Genomic DNA, 18,052 nt, shown 5'->3' with positions numbered 1-18,052 from the left:
TTCGATACATTCATAAAAATGTTATCCAACTCACGCATTCTAGTTCTAAACATCGCTTTCACCCTTTTCTTGCATAGGGTGCCATATTCAAAATTTCAATGAAATCTAATAAATAGATATTTATGTTCATGTTTGCCTACCTTTTCTATGAAGAAATGTCAAAAAGAAAGCTTGTTGTTTGGGGGGGGCTTTGTTGTTATTAAATAAAGACAGAAAGAAAAAAAGAAGATATCAGAGAGACTTAATCCAATTTAAATACTCCTCATCGTGAAATAAATGCATTATTAAGTTTCTACCTAAAAAGTTAAAGTCGTGTAGTCAATCCCTGAAAATCAGTTTAGAGAATCTTCAAAGTCACTCTTGCTAGGATATACATGTAATATGTTTTGTTACAAAAATATATATACGTGCAGTTATAGCTTTGCAAGTTGTGCATACACGAATTAATGCGCTTGAATGTGTATAATTTATGAAATGTTTTATATGCCGTCATACCCATTAGGCAGATATCTGATAATATCAAATCATATGCGTCAACCATTGACGCACGTGTGATCGTTCATTAGACCTCCCGGATTACACTACGTACATATATCATTAAATGAAAAAAAAATCTGTAAGTTCACATCACGATTAAATATAATTATATACATGAAAGCAATATAAATCGTGAGTTTAAACATCGAAGAAAATAATTATGTAGGGTAAAAGTAAAACAACAGCATCTGTTCAAAGATAAATCTTACTTATTTTGTTATTTGATATTGATGTGGGTTTTGTACTTAACCCTCTGGATGGCAGTAAGCCACTTTGAATTCACGCCACCTCATCATTCATCTGATAAACATGTCACATTTTATGAAGATTATTTTTTGCCAATTAATTAATTTTAAACATGAGAAAGAACCCAAGCTTCATATTTTTAAATATATGACTTTTCCACGTCTTGAATGTATTAATGTAAACATTTTAGTCAAATTTCTTTTTTTTTCTTCTTTTTTTGTGAAAAATAATAATTTAAATGTCAATTATTATGATATATTTTGAGATACATGCATTTTGATAATCTAAATTGTAGGGATAAAATATACAAAGCTCCCCCTAGAATGTAAAAAGTCTATCCCACGTTAACATTCTGAAGTATTTATTTATTTAGTTTTCCATGAGTCACGTGCGTTATTGATTATTTTTGTCAAATAGGATACAACACTAAAGAAAAGACGATAAAAAAGTTTTTTTTCTACTTTTACCTTTACACTCATCATTTACACTAAGATGAACCCAATGACAGTTTTACTAAGCCGTCATTTACAGCACCATTCTTTATAAGATTTTAAAAAATGCCTCCCAAAATATTAAGAAATACTGTTTTTAAAATATACCAATTTAAATTATTTTAGTTAATGTCTATAACTTTCCATATGTATCTTTATTATTTTCCTTTCCTCATTCTAATACAAGTCCTTCCTGAATGGAGTAGAATATATACGGAACCTTAATTATTTCGATGATTATCTGGAACTATATATCCAACAAGCCTCGTTTTTACCAAAAAAAACAAACAACAACTACGCATGTGCCAGTTGTATTATGTTTCGCAAATCACTAAATATCCAGTTATCTTTCAAAGGAAACTTAAATCGGTCTTCAGGTCATTCCCTGGGTTTTCTATAGTTATCCCCCTTTTTTACTAAACTCGCAGTAGTATATTCTACTGCATCTAAAAGAGCTGTTCCCCATCCTTTTTATAGAAAACGTTCCGGACAAAAATCTCACTAGACGGCTAATTAATAACCATTTCGAAGGCGATTCGCATTTTGGCGTTGTTTGTTTCTGCCAAACTATACATGTATCTTTCATTTATATGCAAATCCTCTACAGGTTTTGACATCAGGAAGGTTTCATTAAACATCAGTGATTAAAAGTGGAACCAAGTTATTGGTGGGTATCAAGAATGACACTTTTTATCATCTAAATATAAGAAATGGAAATTATTTCTCTTTGAAACACAACACATAATTAACATAAGCAACACTTTATTAACTTAAACAATATGTACAGCATATGACCGTATATCATACTAATACAATTGTGAATTTAGAATAATTCAAAGTGAAAATGTTAGTTCTCACAGTTATTATCATTATAACATTATATAGTTTTATTTCGTTCCAGATGCGTAAATTTAAATTTCCATTACATGAATTAAACGTATAACGGTAAATCCTTTATATTCGTTTAGGTTAATGTTAATTGGTAAGTATTTAGACAATGTGTTAAATGCTTAGCAATGAACAATAACCAGTCCACTAAAACAGATTATTCTAACACGACCCGCATTTTTCCCTATTGAACATAGAAGAACCGAAAGTGTGTGTTATTATGCAACAAAATCACTGCTGACGTTTTATATTTAGACTTGTGACGTAATCATAAATACATGAGACGTAACCACTAAAATGCAACGCGCTGAAAATAAGTACGGAAACAAATCAGGTGCAATTTAGCTTATTATCAGGTACGGTAACATTTATTGTTGATGTCGTGTTAGAATCGAAATAATACATGTGTATATCCAAATCGGTGATTTTATCGCCTGATAAATCACTGTTTGTCGTTCGGATGTGCATCATTATATCACTTGGGCTACGCCCTCGTGATATAATTCCTCGCACCCAAACTCCAAACAGTGATATTATTGAGCGATAAAATCACTGTTTGGGAAATATTATTTCTTAAATAGTAAGCCGATTTACCACAACAATTGTGTTAGAATGATGCAATCCTGCTGGACAGAAAATAAATTCACACACACAAATATAGAAAACAAATACATGTATCTAAAATGGCTCATCACAATGTCATATCTAAGACAATAGAATGGATGCAATATTACCATGATTGTAGCATAAATATACTGACTATAATAAAACGCGAATACAGGATTTCACAACATATATGCTCGTGTACGGTAGAAATCACAGACCAGCATTTCAATGTTTATGTCAAAACAATGATTGTACTGATTACATCTAAAGTCATCTGTGTCCCCTCTCCTTAAATACTCTCATGGTAGGACAACCTCGTAGACATCTAATGGTAGGACAACCTCGTAGACACCTCATGGTAGGATAACCTCGTAGATCCCGATAAATACTTTCTAAAGGTTGTAGCATCAAGGAATGTGGGAACCATTTTATTACCTATCTTGTACACACTATTTTTTAACAAACATGTACTTATCACTGACTGTTATAATTTATTTGTTTCAAAGCAATCAAATACAATAACAAATGTCGATAACCAACCACTTGTCTAAGTTAAACCTTTACGATCAAAGGAATCGTCACTTTTAACAACTGTCCAAATATGGGTTGCCGGTGAAACCGAAGATTCTTCACGCCCTAAGTCAGATAAGGGGACATGGGCACCTGTTTCATTTTGTTTCGTATTAGGTCTGTCTTTCTCGTCTTCCAGTTTAATATCAACCTTTGACCCCATTCCTTGAGCAGATGGACCAATCAACGACAGGATAACAGGAAGTAAGAAAAGAGCATGAAGGATCCCGAATGTGATTACAAGGCTCATGACTTGAAAAAATGAATAGAATATATATGATTTGGCTGCTGCCAACATAACTACACCCAACAACGATGAAATTGCTCCATGAAAAATTGGAGCTCCGGATCTTTCAATACCGGATTTCATTTTTTCGTTTCGGTTAGCACCACTCGAAATCATATAACCGTGACAGATATGTGCTGCAAAGTCTACAGAGAAACCAATGCTCATAATAATGTGAATCATTGTAATAGCACTTAAAGTAAGGTCTAAAAATGAAAGAAATCCGAATATCCCGAGAGTAATCATTGCAACAGTTGTTGTTATATATAGGAGCAACAGCGGATGAGGCATGAATATACACGTTACAAAAAATACCATAGCGACAGCTATTCCAACTGTTTGTAGTGTCTGAGACAAGATGGCTACATATTGCTCGTAAAAAAGAAAAGCAGGAGAAAAGGCAAATACTGAAAGAGGGCTGTGTGACACCACTTCACGCATGCGCAACATAAACTTTCCTTGTTCCTGTGATTGTTTGATACTTTCAGATATTAAATGAACCCTAGAGGCCGTTATACTAGTGTTGCTGTAATTGATAACAACATCGTTTCGAAATCGTGTGTTGCTAGGGATAATCAAAAATTTTTGAAGGCCTGAGATGAAATTTTGCTCTGTTGCATCATTGTAATTTGTAGTGTCTTTTTTATATTCAGACAGCCAGTTTATTTCCAGATTATCCTGTACTGTATTTTCGCTCTTAAGATTTGATAAAAGAGTATCAATATTCGCTTGAACTGTTGCATCCGAATAGGCAAGTGGTCTATCAAATACAATAGACAATGGGGTTCCTAAAGGAAAATTATTATCTAAATGATCCCTGTATTCATAGTAGTATGATGTTTTGGCGACAAGATTTTTCAGCTCTATGCCTTGTTCCATTTGAGTGACACCAAAAATGGAAACACCTAAATACCCTGCAAAAAGAACGAGAATGATGATTTTTGCAGGTGACGGCAATATAATTTTAGGTAACAATAACTTAGGCAGTTTATCTAAATAACTTTCAGATTCAGACTGATTTTTAGGTTTCCTGCCTGTACAGCAAAGCATGTAGCAATTTTTTGTGCCTTCTTCACTTGGTGTCTTTACTTTAAAACATGAAGCATAATGTCTGTTTTCGGCTGTCCTTTTTTCGTTTACGGCTATGCATGCGATGAAAATCGTGGCTTGGTTGATGTAGCAAAACACTACAGCTATACCTGAAAGAAAAATACGAAATTAATGAAAGTTAACAGTTTGGATTAATAATTTCATAAAGTGTTGTTTTACAAATCTTAAAAGACAACTGAACTTAAACTTAGTAAATCTAATAGTTCTGATATATATTGCTGCATATATACATATGTATGATATGCATAAAGAAGTTTAAACTGGTTTACGATTCTCTCAATATGTGGAAAATTGAATTATTTGTTCTTCCTTTGTGTTTGTATGTTTGTGTGTTCGGTGGTGAGAGTCAAAAACAATTTGACTGAATGTCCAAAATCAATTGTCACGGGAGAAGTTTCAGCTCGTCTGATCGTTTTTGTACATACCACAATAAATGCAGAAGTTTCGGACACTTAAAAATATAGAAGAAGCTCCAGCGGCAAAGGCTAATAAATCGGTGAGAGAAGTGATTGTGATTGATACACCACTGGTCCTCATTGTTTCCCCAACTCTTGTTTCAACATCGTCTGCGTAGTTGGTGCTTGTTATACCAGACATAAGCATAAACATGTCATCAACTCCAATTCCTTAAAACGAAAAAAACACACTTTCTTCAGAACGTTTTTTTAAAGAGATACTTCTGCCTAAAGAAATATGAATTAACAAATATTCAATTCAGCATGTATTTTTATTTTAATGACTAGGCAAATTTTATATCACATTATATTTTTAATTTTATCGGATGTAATATATACTCTACGTCAGTAAAACATATTGACGTTTATCAGGTAATTGCTTTACAAAACATTTTCGTTTTTCTGATTGTGGGTTGTTTGTTATTAATATAAGTAAAACATAAACTAAACACAAATCAGTCTTTCCTAATATATTATCATTTAAAATATATAGTTTGGTAGTGATTAAATAATCATTCAATCATTTATAACAGAGAAAATATTATACGTTTACCAATTATAAGAAAAGGGACAACTCCAACAATACTGACAAATTCCACCCCGCAGGCGCTTCCAAGACCAAATGCTGAAACTATTGCAAGACCAGCCGCAATAACGCCAGCAAATCCCAAATTTGACCTTTGACCAACTACGTCACATCGAGCTGTCATTGTCGCTACGCATGCGTATGTAATCATTATTGTGAATGTTATTGAAAATATCAAAATGTCACCTGACACGTTTTCATTCAATTCTTCACTAAGAGAATCAGAGTGAGAAAATGCAATATCGAAATGGTTTGATGAATACTCTTTTATCTGCGATAAAAAAGAATTTTGCCAATTTTTTGCCGTTTCTGAAAAATATTCGGTATCAGTGCGTAAATTCACACGCATGATTAACATTTTAGCAGAAACTAAATTATTTAGGGAAATATTAACGCCACCTATAAGTTGTTCATAATAGATTTGACCACGAGATGCGTGATTGTAATAAGGAAAGGGAATTGGATTGCTTGAATTGATATCACTTATAAATTGCGTGTCCACAAATATGTCTCCGTCTATACTACAAGTTCCGTGAAATCTAGCGCAAATTTCATTCAATGTAACTGTTCTTCCATTATCATCAGAAGTCTCAATTGATAGCAAAAGATTGTACAGTTCTATTAGTTGAGTGAGGAATACTCCATCTAAAATGTTACCGCTCTTTGGGATAACTATTACCTCTCCGTATCGACCAAAATTAGGCATTTGGTATCCAATGAAGTTAGAACCACTCATGTCAGGAAAGATGTCACTTAATTTGTCACTATCCTTGCTTGCCTGGCTTCCTATTGGAGTGTAGACACGTTGTACATCTATAACAACATTTAGCCTTAGCATACCAATACTTAGAAGTCCATTTATCAGAATTCCGATGATGATTATCTTCCATGGATTTCTAGCTACGAAGCGGCCATATCTTGAAAATACAGCACCAATCCTCTTTTCGACTGCATCGTAGCATTTATTTAAACAATCAGCCATTTCAGATCGTAAGTCAACCTTAATATAAAAACAGCATTTAGTAAATTTAAAAGAAACGCAATAATTAACGATTTACAGAGATATGAAGGTGAAATAAAACAATTTATGAAATATTCATGTTGAACAGTTTGTCTGTTACAAAACGATATGAGTGCAATCCTTCCTTTGTTTATTTCTTTGTTTTTTGTTTGTTTTTGTTTTGTTTTCTTTGTTGTTGTTCTTTTTTTCTTCTTTCTTTAATGAAAAAAAATATTTACGAAAATAATTCTTAATAATCTATTAAATTACATTTCAGTTATTTCATATGATGCATGTGTTTGTGAACTCAATTCATGTATGCCATATAAAAAAAGAAGATTTGTTTCAATAGTTTAAGAAGTGTTTTGAAAAGACGTAAATTATTGTTTGGCAATATTGACCTGAGACATTTGAACATTCAATGACCTCTTGTCTCTGGAGTAAACTATACGAACTTTAATGTATATATTAATTCTTTATTATAGTCTCATCTATACACATATATACATATAAAACATTTAAAACATTGAATTTGTATATAGCCATTCTCGAAAGAATTACAAGAGACTTGTTATAGCTAATACTAAGAGGGATAACTCCACAGTCCAAATTATAGAAATGTATAATGTGTATTGTAGATTTAACCTCCCTTATTTACGTATATTCTCATTCTCAACATTAACATCATATAAATCAATTGCAATAGGATGACGTAATTGCACATTGTCATTATTAAAAAGTTATTTGAGACATTTCATTACAAAATTATAATAGACTTTTTACATTCTAAAAGTTTGATAACCTCTACTGACCTTGTCTTAAAAACTGCCATAAGAAAGTATACTGTAAAATACTAAATTTTGTAATAAAAGCACTATCACGCAATATAAAAAAATGGTTTTACAAAGTCATTTATCACTCATGGTTAGACCATGGATGAACTGTTCAAAACATAGGGATAAAGAAACTTATTTATGTAATTAAAATATATCATATTCTATATAAAAATTTCAATGTGTTTAAAATTATATTAACTGTTCACTCCAGGCAGGAGGTTAGATACAGACATTACATCACATTCTTGTTTATGAATTAAGAAATGTTCTAAAGACTAACACTTATTTAAAAAATAAAAATAGAATTGTCAGTGAAACAAACATACTTAAACTGTCAGTATCTGTATATATACCCCATCTCCTACATAGAATGAGATAATATAACTTTGCTTTACACAATTTACGCTAATACTTATAATAAAAAGGATATATGACTAATCCTGAAATGTAGTCTGTTAAACTATTCATATAAATGATTGTTTCTGGGTTTTAAAATAAAAAAGCACGTTTTGGAACTTACTTTTAACATAATATGTTCATTTGAGAGTACAAAGTTTAATTTATCCTGATCACTTAAATTGTTAAATGTATGATTAAAAGGTGTAGCACTGGCAGTCAAATAAATTGAGGGTTTCTGTTCGAATCATAATATTTTTTTTTATTTTTTTTATTCTTTTTTTTCATATGTTTTCGATTATAGTTTGAAAAATTGACCACTATGTTTTGTTTACTTATACATGCGAATCACTCATTGTGTGATTTTACATATTAACATAAATTAATTGAAAAAGTATGTATTTATCAAAATAATGAAATTGAAAAATAAAAAACGCTACAAATTAAAAATATCATTTATAAACTCATGTTGCATATAATCAGTTTATGAATAAACTGGGGTTTGACGAAGATTCGAACTTGCAATCAGGTAAATATCATTCCGTCGTTCTAACCACTAGGCCATCGGGCCGTAATTTGAAATAAAAGATATCGAGAACAGTCTTAGCATTAAAATCATGTGCGTAAATCGTAATAATAACGGAAGCTTACGATATACCTTCCGAAAATTAACGAGTATCAGGTAAATATTACCAAACAATAATATTTTAATCTTTAAAATCTGTTTCGTGCATGAATATAATATTTTGTTATAACTTTGACAAAAATAGTGTTTATATAATCATACATTATTCAATCGCATATTTTTAGTCACGCCAACCTTTTTCGGTCAATAATATGACAATAGAAGTAATCGTTTCTTTCATTTTATATGCACAAGCACGTTGAGATTTATGACTTCCTGTTGTAGATTTTACAATTGAAAACTTTAATATTTCTACACTGGCAAAGAAGGCAAAATTCAACAACCGCATATATACGTTTTAAACTTTGCACGTTTAAAGAAAATCGTGATGTTAAATAATTTAGGTCATCAAATGACTTCTTTATTGTGCTGCCTTTTTTATTTTTATTTTAGTTTTATTTTTATTATTATTATTATTATTATTATTATTATTTTGCTCTTTTTATGTCAAATTTGTTTTTATCAATTCATAAATATGTTTTAATCATGATTCGCTTTAATACACAAAAAAAAGTTTTGAAAATAAAGGTGTAGAAATCTGTTAAATCAATAATACCTTTTCGAACATTTCTTGTTTTTTTTTAAACTGAATTGAAATAATGAAAGAATAATTTAGATATTTTAAAGACATTCGTATTGTATATCTTTACGATTTCTAGATTAACCATTCAGTAAATCGAATATTCATCAACTTGTTGTACGTAAATGACTTTTTGTTTATACCGATATGGACAATTAATGTGCACAAAATATGATACTTATTGGTACAATGGTAAAACGGGAACCACAAAGATCGCCACAAAAGGCAAACAGCGTAAATAAATTAGAAAATTGGTTTGACTGCACTCGTTTATGAACGGGTGTGATTTAATACGCTACTGTTTTTCACCCCTAGCACCAGCATTAATATTTAGAAGCAGTTGATAATAGCAGTTGTTATAATTAAAAAAACGATTATAAAGCAGTCATCTGGCTACCTAGAATTTGGTGCGAGCAGTGCGGCTTATGGCTGAAATAAATGAACCTTAAATAAATTACAAATGAGACAAAACAGTTCATGGAACGGATATAAAACAAGTTTAGTGATGATGCATCCACGACGGACCCATTCAAAGATGCAAACGGATATCTGAAGTTTTTCAGATCAGTAGTTCCGTAAATATGTTTATTAGTCCCCTACCGGTTTACCGGAGGGGACTTTAGGTTTACCCTCCGTCCGTCTGTCCGTCCGTCCGTCCGTCCATCTGTCTGTCAGTCCGTCAGTCCGTCCGTCCACAAAACTGGATCCCGCGATAACTTGAAAAGTACTGAAAATATTTTAATGAAACTTGGTATATGGATAGATGGCAGTATGGAGATTATGCACGTCTTTTTATTTTTTTCCTATGTTGAAAATTCTGGTTGCTATGGCAACAAATAGGCTGAAAATATGGCAAATTTTACACATATACTGGATCCAGTGATAACGCAAAAAGTACTGGAAATATTTTAATGAAACTTGACATATGGGTAGATGGCAGTCTTGAGATTATGCACGTCTTTTTCTTTTCTTCCTATGTTGAATATTCTGGTTGCTATGGCAACACATAGACTTAAAATATGGCAAATTTTACACATAAACTGAATCCAGTGATAACTCAAAAAGTACTGGAAATATTTTATGAAACTTGACATATGGGTAGATAGCAGTCTTGAGATTATGCATGTCTTATCTGTTCTTCCTATTTTGAAAAAATATCTGTTGCCTTGGCAACAAATAGGCTAAAAACATGGCAAATATAAAAATATTTGTGATTAGTCAAAAAGAGCTGAAAATTTTTATGAAATTGCATCTTTAATTCAAGAGTTATCTCCTCTTTAAGAATTTTGCTTTTAAAATGTTATATTTTGGTAACAGGGATGTTTCAAATATTAACTTTAGAGTGTCCTTCAGTCCGTCTGTCTGTCTGTTCATAAAAACTGTTTCCTGTGATCACTTTTAAAGAACTTTTCCAACAAATTTACTTAAAATAGAGAAAAATTGAAACATTAGTGAATGGCCAATGGCCCTTCAGAATGTTGATGGGGTTTTAACCGGTAGGGGACTTATGGATTGCTTGCAATACTATGATAATTGCTTGTTTTAATTAGGTTTATGCTTAACAGTTAGCGAAATTCTATGAAATCCTATTCTTTAGCCATTTTCATGTGAAGTAAAGTCAACTATACCATTACGGTAACTTCGCAAAATCGTTTTGCATCATTGTTTGCAATTCACCTTTTTATTCTTTCTTTTTTTCAAATTTGTTGTAAACAATGGACAGGTAACTTAAATTAATACATTTTAATTCATGAATAGAATTCTGATTTAAAAAAAAAGTTCAATACTCACGGTTTTAACATCTATACTGCAATACCAAAACTGTTCAGAGAACTGGTTTAAAACTGTTTTGTGCTGCCGTGTCTACATATATTTACAATCTAGCCACTGATTCGCTTAATCTAGACTTCCTTAAGCACGTAAATATTTGCAAACAGGTCATGTCGCGGTACACGTCAGGGTAAATTCCAAACATGAATAAAAGACTTCTTTGTCTGTTTTGATAATCCCTTTAGATAGTTTAATTTACAGCAATGTAATTGGAATGACGAAAGATCATTTCGTACATAGATTAAGACATGTTTGTCTGTCAAGTTTCTTTGTCTTACTTCCTGCTTTTATAGATTTTTTTGTTTGAAATTGAATATGTGTTTTCCTCCCTCCACATGACGTGGTTTTATGCAGTATTTTGAATGCATTTTTTGTTTACTATATAATCTCTTTAACAACGTGCAATGTTGTAACTACGGGCTTCGAATTTTTCCAAACAAATAATCCAAAGGGGAATTTTTAATAAATTTACGCTTATTTTGATTGGTTAAAATATAATATTTTTAGCGCATTGTGTTTATAGTTCCTAGCTCCCATTGTTTGGAATCGACGAATCGATCATCTCTTCCGGGTGTCTTCTGATCTATTTACACGTAATTTAATTCAAGGAAAGTACCAGTTACTGGTGATATATTTCTTTCGGGTATTTTTGTGAGGTGTTCCGTCTAAAATGTTCCAATCCCATGAATCATCTATGACATGTAGTTATTCGTAGCGCATTCCTTTCTAGAGTTTTTTTTCTATAAATAATGCCAATTAATCTAAAGCCTTTACATACTGATATCAGACATACACCAGGTACGTGCTTTTTAAAATAACGAAATCTTATCATCTCTCTTCTTGTTCTTTACTTTCTTTTATAACACTGGAGCTCAAAAGCGTAAACAATGTCATAGAAAAAAGGTAAAAGACATAATTTTTGCTTTTTAAGGGATTTTTTATTAATTTTTGATCTTTAGAATGCCATAATAAAATGTATTGTAAGTATGTGTATTAATTACAAATATATCTATAGTATATTTCATGACAAAAACAAATATTTGATTTAGGTATTAATTAAGATAACAACTCGTCAAGAAAAATACAGAAACATCTTTCGACTTAACCGCCATCTCATTACAACAACTTGCACGACTTTCCTGGTGACATAAAGATTGTTGAAATAATAAATGACAGATATGTCCTTTGAATGATAGATAAAAAAACTTTTTTCTCTGAAATTCTAATGTCTAAATATATTGAGCTGTGCATCGAAAGTTTAAGAAAATAAATATCCTTGTAAAAAATCTGACACTTTATTCTGGATAGATTGAAAGAGTATGTCTTTCTTATATTGTTTTGAATTATCTACTCTTCAGATTACCAATTACTCGCATATGATAATTCAAGAATAGGAAACGCAAATGCGAGAATATTAACAATAGAATAGGCAACATGTATAAACGGATAAAATTTCTCGAGGACACACCGTTGGTGTACGTTTATATATAATATGCGTGACTCAGGCCATAATGGCCCGGTTATTTTTATCATCAAAACTTAACTGTTATATGACATGACATTTGCACGCGAAAAGAATGACGACACATGTTCCTTGATACGATGATATAACAAAAATCCGATATAACCAGATCGTACAAATTTACAATGTATTTTAGTAAGAATAATAAGCATTCTGACTTCGGTGTTAAACAGCCGATATAAAACGCTTAAACCGATATTATTTCTTTATATGGAAGGTGTAACACATGATGAACAACTGGAATTTGTTAAAGTACGAGTATTAATTACAATTGATGCAGATGACACTTATTTTTTCTGGGTGACAGCAAATGATTTTCAAGTTGCTATTAAATTATACACAAATTGCTATAAGATTACACAGACGTTGGGATTAGAGTGAGTACATTAAAAACTAAATTTCTTGTATTTTTCAAAAAGGAAAACATACTTTTTAGATATAAAAACAAAAAGCCTTACTCTTTTGACAATACATAGGAGTGGTGGTGTTTTAAAAGCAAAGACTTATCCTGCAAACCAAACTGTTTAAGCAATGTATTGTTGGTTAAATAATGTAGAAAGTCTTCAATAACCTTTTGCAAGTCGATTTGTTTGACAAACCAATGTGAATGTCGACGGGACCAATTGCATTCTTGAACAAAAAAGCACCCTTAACATATGTTTGGTATTAGGTCTAGTACACCGGTCTGTACTGTATTTGGGGAATGGTGTGTTGAACTATTTTCTATTGATATATATTCTAAATGAAAGGTTTTTGGCCAAATATAGTTTTATCTTATGTTTTTTTTACAATTCTTTGTATCATATAGCCCTTAAAACTTTAAAACAAGTACACGTGTCAGTGTTTTTAGACAAATATTATATTGGATTAAGCATACTACGACTAAATTGTAAGATTTGTAAACCCAAATGTATGGTTCTATTTGGAATTTCCTAATCACAAAATAGGTATTTGCTAATACAATACAGGTTTGTTTCTGTAAAAAGAAGCATGCGAGAGGTCTTTTTGCAGCTGTGGAATATTTGTTTAATTAGAAAATATTTGGAGATATTTTTGCATAAAAGGCACAATGAATGTTTATAAATTACAATTATTTAACGAAATATAATTTATTATATATACTAAATATTGTATAGTATTATAATGTATAATGAAAGTTTATTTTACACTTCAATTTTTAATGTTTGTAAGATTATATGCCTTAGAAATGGACATGTTCTTTGCGCATCAGGAATATTTTTTCTACAAAGGTAACAATTTATGTTATGTTATCTAATTAATTTTAAAATAAATCATATATATTAAAAGTTGTATCAAAATAAAGTTTGATGTAAAATTCAATAATCAAATTTTCGATTAATGTTTTGGAAAGTATATGGAAACATTTCCTCTGCAACAGAGATTTTCCAAAACGGGCATAAAGTATAATAATCAAAACATTTTAAGTCCCAGGTTTACATAAAAAATGTATATAACATTGTAATAAAAAGTATATACAACTGCATGCCTCCAACGACAATATTTCAAGAAAAACAAACTTTAGAAAGTGTGTGCCATTTTCATGCAGCAAGGAGCAGCAAAATTTCGGTACACGGTTCACTCACTCATATAATAGTGCATGGTGATATTGTAGCTATATTATGTTCACTGTTACTGTTTTTCATGACATGAAATAGTAAAACGCTATTCAGAAAACTATTTGTTCAATTCGATGTTTATTTTTCGTTTACGTTACAATATTTACAATATGTAAAAACATGTGAACAGATACAATCATCAAAACAGAGACAGTTATAGTTGTAACACAGTTTGAAAACAAACAATATAATTGTGTCAAAATGCATTTTACATAACTAATTAGTTAAATATGAAGGGGAAGTGATGGAACTATATAGTAGTATCTTTAAATTATTTGTAATGTAAAGTAAGTGGAACGTTTGTTAAAAGTTTGGCTGCTAAGGAACAAATAGCATAAATTTTGTATTTCAGAATCAGGGGGTAAAAGAAACAATTTTAAGGTAGTCTCACTGCAATGCATTCCGACAAGAAATCTTCTAACATCGGCCAATATCGTAATAAATCGGTCATTTCCGGAAAGTTATTTTTCGCAATATTCTGCGTTCGTTGGTTTATGCGTGTATAGATCTACTAGTAAATAAAAAGAAAAAAAGGAGAATGGACAAGATATGGTCACCATGCAGTTATTTATAGATAAATGCATTATACACCCCATCATTAAATAAGTAGTACATGTCGGATCTATAATTAGACAGGTGTAGTGTTTTTTATTCATCCGGATAGCTTGTGATGTGTTTCTTGCTTGTATGTAAATTAAGTTCAGAACACGAAACATTAGACCCCTGTATTGAAACAGGATGTTGGACGAGTTTCACGATTTATTTGAATATACTAAAGTATCTGTACAAAAAACAAAGTTTATATATATTAAATTATGTTATGAATATGGATATTACTCACTTTGATACAAAAAGAATAATGTATTACCCTCTGCGACTGAGGGGATTATTTATGGGGTGTAGTATGATTTTATCCGTGGCGACTTTCTTTCGAATTTGTAGAAATACATTCGCAATTTAAGTATTATCATGGTAGTTTGTAATATAGATAGATATTTCAAGAGGTAAAATAAATAAAACACTTACCACTTATTAAACACATAGTTTTATTACTGCTACACGAAAATTTATTTTATTGATGTATATAAGTATCGACCGTTATCTTGAACTCCACCTCAAATATTTGGAAATAAGTCAGTACTCAATATTTAAGCAAAACTCAGATGGCACATTCATAACTCTGAGACACAAAGTGCGTTTATATATATATATATATATATATATATATATATATATATATATATATATATATATATATATATATATATATATATATAGCATATCAACGCACTTTGGGGTCAATTTCTCGATTTTGACATCAAAGTGCGTTTGGCCCCAAAGTGGGTTGTGCAGTTTTACCCGCTTCGGGGTTAGACCCAAAAGTGCGCTTGACCCCAAAGTGCGGTATTACAAACCTGGATTGTTTTGCAATGAACAAATAACTATTTCAAATATCGATACGAACAATATATTTTTTGTGTATCTTGTATTTTTTTTAAATATTTTCATAAAATGTTCTTTAAAAGCAATATTGATGATACAGTTCCAAGTGGTTTAGTATGGATTAGGTAATGTTATTCACAAGACAGCAACCTTGAAATTCTTACTTATCATTTTAACATAAATTAACAATTCGTAAACAGCAATATATTAAGAATAAAAATATTTTGATCATCTCTGTCCCTTTTTTATTAGATTTTCTGTTATATTTTACGTTTTGTATGACTTCGCAATTAAAATTTTCCCTATTTTGCGCTTATACATGTAACCACAATTTACTAATAACTCGTACCTGTCGTGTATTGTGATATTTATTTGTATTGTTGAATATTTTTACTGATGTTATCTTTTTTTTTTCTTTTCGTTTTCTGAATTAATGTAACGGCCAAACAGTGTAATTTGAGTTTTCACATAAAGACGTTAATTTTTCCAAACGGACGTTTTTAGAATTCTAAATTCAAATTAAAACCTATTAAAAATAGTCGTAATGAATACCTGTAACCTGAAACTATCTTTTGCATGTTTACACTCGCGTGACTGCGTCTCAGGTATGTCAGTTAAATAAACGATAAAGGAATAATCCCATCACCTGAATGAGCGGATGGATGTATGTATGTAGTCAGTCCATCCGCCAGGTAAGGCACAAAAAGCAGCTTTCGCTGTCGAGTACGGACCCCGGACATGTCACCAGTCATGTCCTTAAAAGTATAATTTTGAAGCACAAAGTGGTGATAATTTACCTGCATGCCATTTCCACAGAGTATTACACAAATATATGATTTTTGAGCCAAAAATAATTCACTGTACGGCGTTCTCTGAGAACCGCAATGTAAAGCAGCTTGAGACAATAACGAAAGGACGTAGCCCTTATAAGGGCTGTTGGTGCCAATCAAAGGGCCTGACTTACAAGCCGTCACTTGTACTAAGGGCTATCACACCCTTGTACCCAATTCTCGTCGATTCTGCCTACTATGAAGGGCCACTCCCCTCGGCTTTAGTCAGGATACCTGCAATTAACTTCATGCAAGCTAAGTCGTACTTAAATGCGCCACGCTTTGAAGGTCACTATTACATACCACAGTGATTGTGAATTAATGACAAAAAAGCAGGAACAAAATACTTTCGTATAATATTTCATTTCCCAAGATATAAAGGTGTTTTCAAATAGCACATTTAATTCTTCCTTCTCATGAGACTTATGAACTTATGTTTTTTGTGGGTAATTCTTCCATTTCACAAAGTGTTATTTATTCGCTCCGCTTCGTTTGAAGTAATTATTATTATTATTATTATTATTATTATTATACACCAAACTTCTTAAGCACTTTTTTCATGCACATTGACACGTTAAAAAGTACTGTACAATATAGCTAAATAAATGATACAATATTTAAAAGAAACAAAAATTAAAACATCAATATTGCTCAAGTCACAAATTCAAATCAAATGTAGTTAAAAAAAAAAAGTTCAAAAGACCCACATAAATAATAAAATTAAGAAGGTAAGAACCTAAAAAATAATCAGTCCAAATAAAGAGTTTTAAGTGCTCTCTTAAACACTGTAAGAGTTTCACAGCTTGGTCAATTTTCAATAATCTGGATTTGGTTATTCACTTTCATAAAATGTTTCTTTTATTTCTTCTTGTTGCATGTGTTTTAGAGACAGTAGACAGGTAAACATCCTTTAATGACAGCGCCTGTAAATTTTAAATACTTCACCAGAATACGGTTTGACATGAGTCCGTGTAACGACTAATTAGTCAATTTCCCCAATGTAATTTTGTGACCTTTTTTGAAGTCTTGCATTGCAAAATGTATGTAGATATTTCTTCCTGTTTACTTCTGTGACTTTGGCTGTGCTGTTCCAATAGTTTCTGGGACTATCCCTGAAAAAAGCTATCGTCCTTGTCCTCCAGGTAAAGACGCACCGTGTGTTTGCTTAAGAGGGGAAGGGGTAGAAGAGGCGGTGCTCGATGTAGACGTTTACATCAAAATAAAATAAAAAGACGATATCAGTAACAATACTTAACACTACAAATATTACCTCAATACAATTTGTCCGAATTAGTTGTTAATTGTGGATAAACGAAAGGGAGATTTAAATTTGCATTGTGAAATTAAACATAACGTAAAACATTTATTATTATGGAAAATATGTTGAGATATATAGAGACTGACAGGCATTCATTTTAAGTTTCATCTGAAAGGTTTGCAAGATTTGCTGATCGTGAAAGACTCTTACCTGTCTTGGTTAAAAAAATCGTTAGACATCGGACATTCCGGTAGCTGTAT

The 18,052-nt window shown here is 31.3% G+C and overlaps 2 protein-coding genes across 3 annotated transcripts in view; one reads left to right on the top strand and one right to left on the bottom strand.

Annotated features, from left to right (window-relative positions):
• Nucleotides 1-2,019: 2,019 nt before the first annotated feature.
• The window catches only part of LOC132741661 (patched domain-containing protein 3-like), a 25,195-nt gene continuing 9,162 nt past the window's right edge, over nt 2,020-18,052 (bottom strand). Inside the window, exons 1-4 of one of the 2 annotated variants that reach the window (XM_060729879.1) lie at nt 11,064-11,461; nt 5,743-6,775; nt 5,160-5,360; nt 2,020-4,823 (exon numbers count right to left, since the gene is read on the bottom strand). In XM_060729879.1, the coding sequence (XP_060585862.1) occupies nt 3,316-4,823; nt 5,160-5,360; nt 5,743-6,757 (2,724 nt within the window). In that variant the 5' untranslated portion in view covers nt 6,758-6,775; nt 11,064-11,461 and the 3' untranslated portion in view covers nt 2,020-3,315. Of the gene's footprint in view, nt 4,824-5,159; nt 5,361-5,742; nt 6,776-11,063; nt 11,462-18,052 lie in introns of those variants that run through there. The other variant, XM_060729880.1, reaches the window with a different exon arrangement.
• The window catches only part of LOC132741659 (phenolphthiocerol/phthiocerol polyketide synthase subunit C-like), a 20,083-nt gene continuing 13,866 nt past the window's right edge, over nt 11,836-18,052 (top strand). The window contains exon 1 of the mRNA XM_060729878.1: nt 11,836-11,900. The gene's annotated coding sequence lies outside the window, so the exon portion shown is untranslated. The remainder of the gene's footprint in view (nt 11,901-18,052) is intronic.

Source organism: Ruditapes philippinarum, unplaced genomic scaffold (assembly GCF_026571515.1).
Source record: "Ruditapes philippinarum isolate M1 unplaced genomic scaffold, ASM2657151v2 ctg4244_1_1_1_1, whole genome shotgun sequence".
In the NCBI taxonomy this organism is placed as follows: domain Eukaryota; kingdom Metazoa; phylum Mollusca; class Bivalvia; order Venerida; family Veneridae; genus Ruditapes; species Ruditapes philippinarum.
This window is presented reverse-complemented; position numbering and strand designations above follow the sequence as displayed.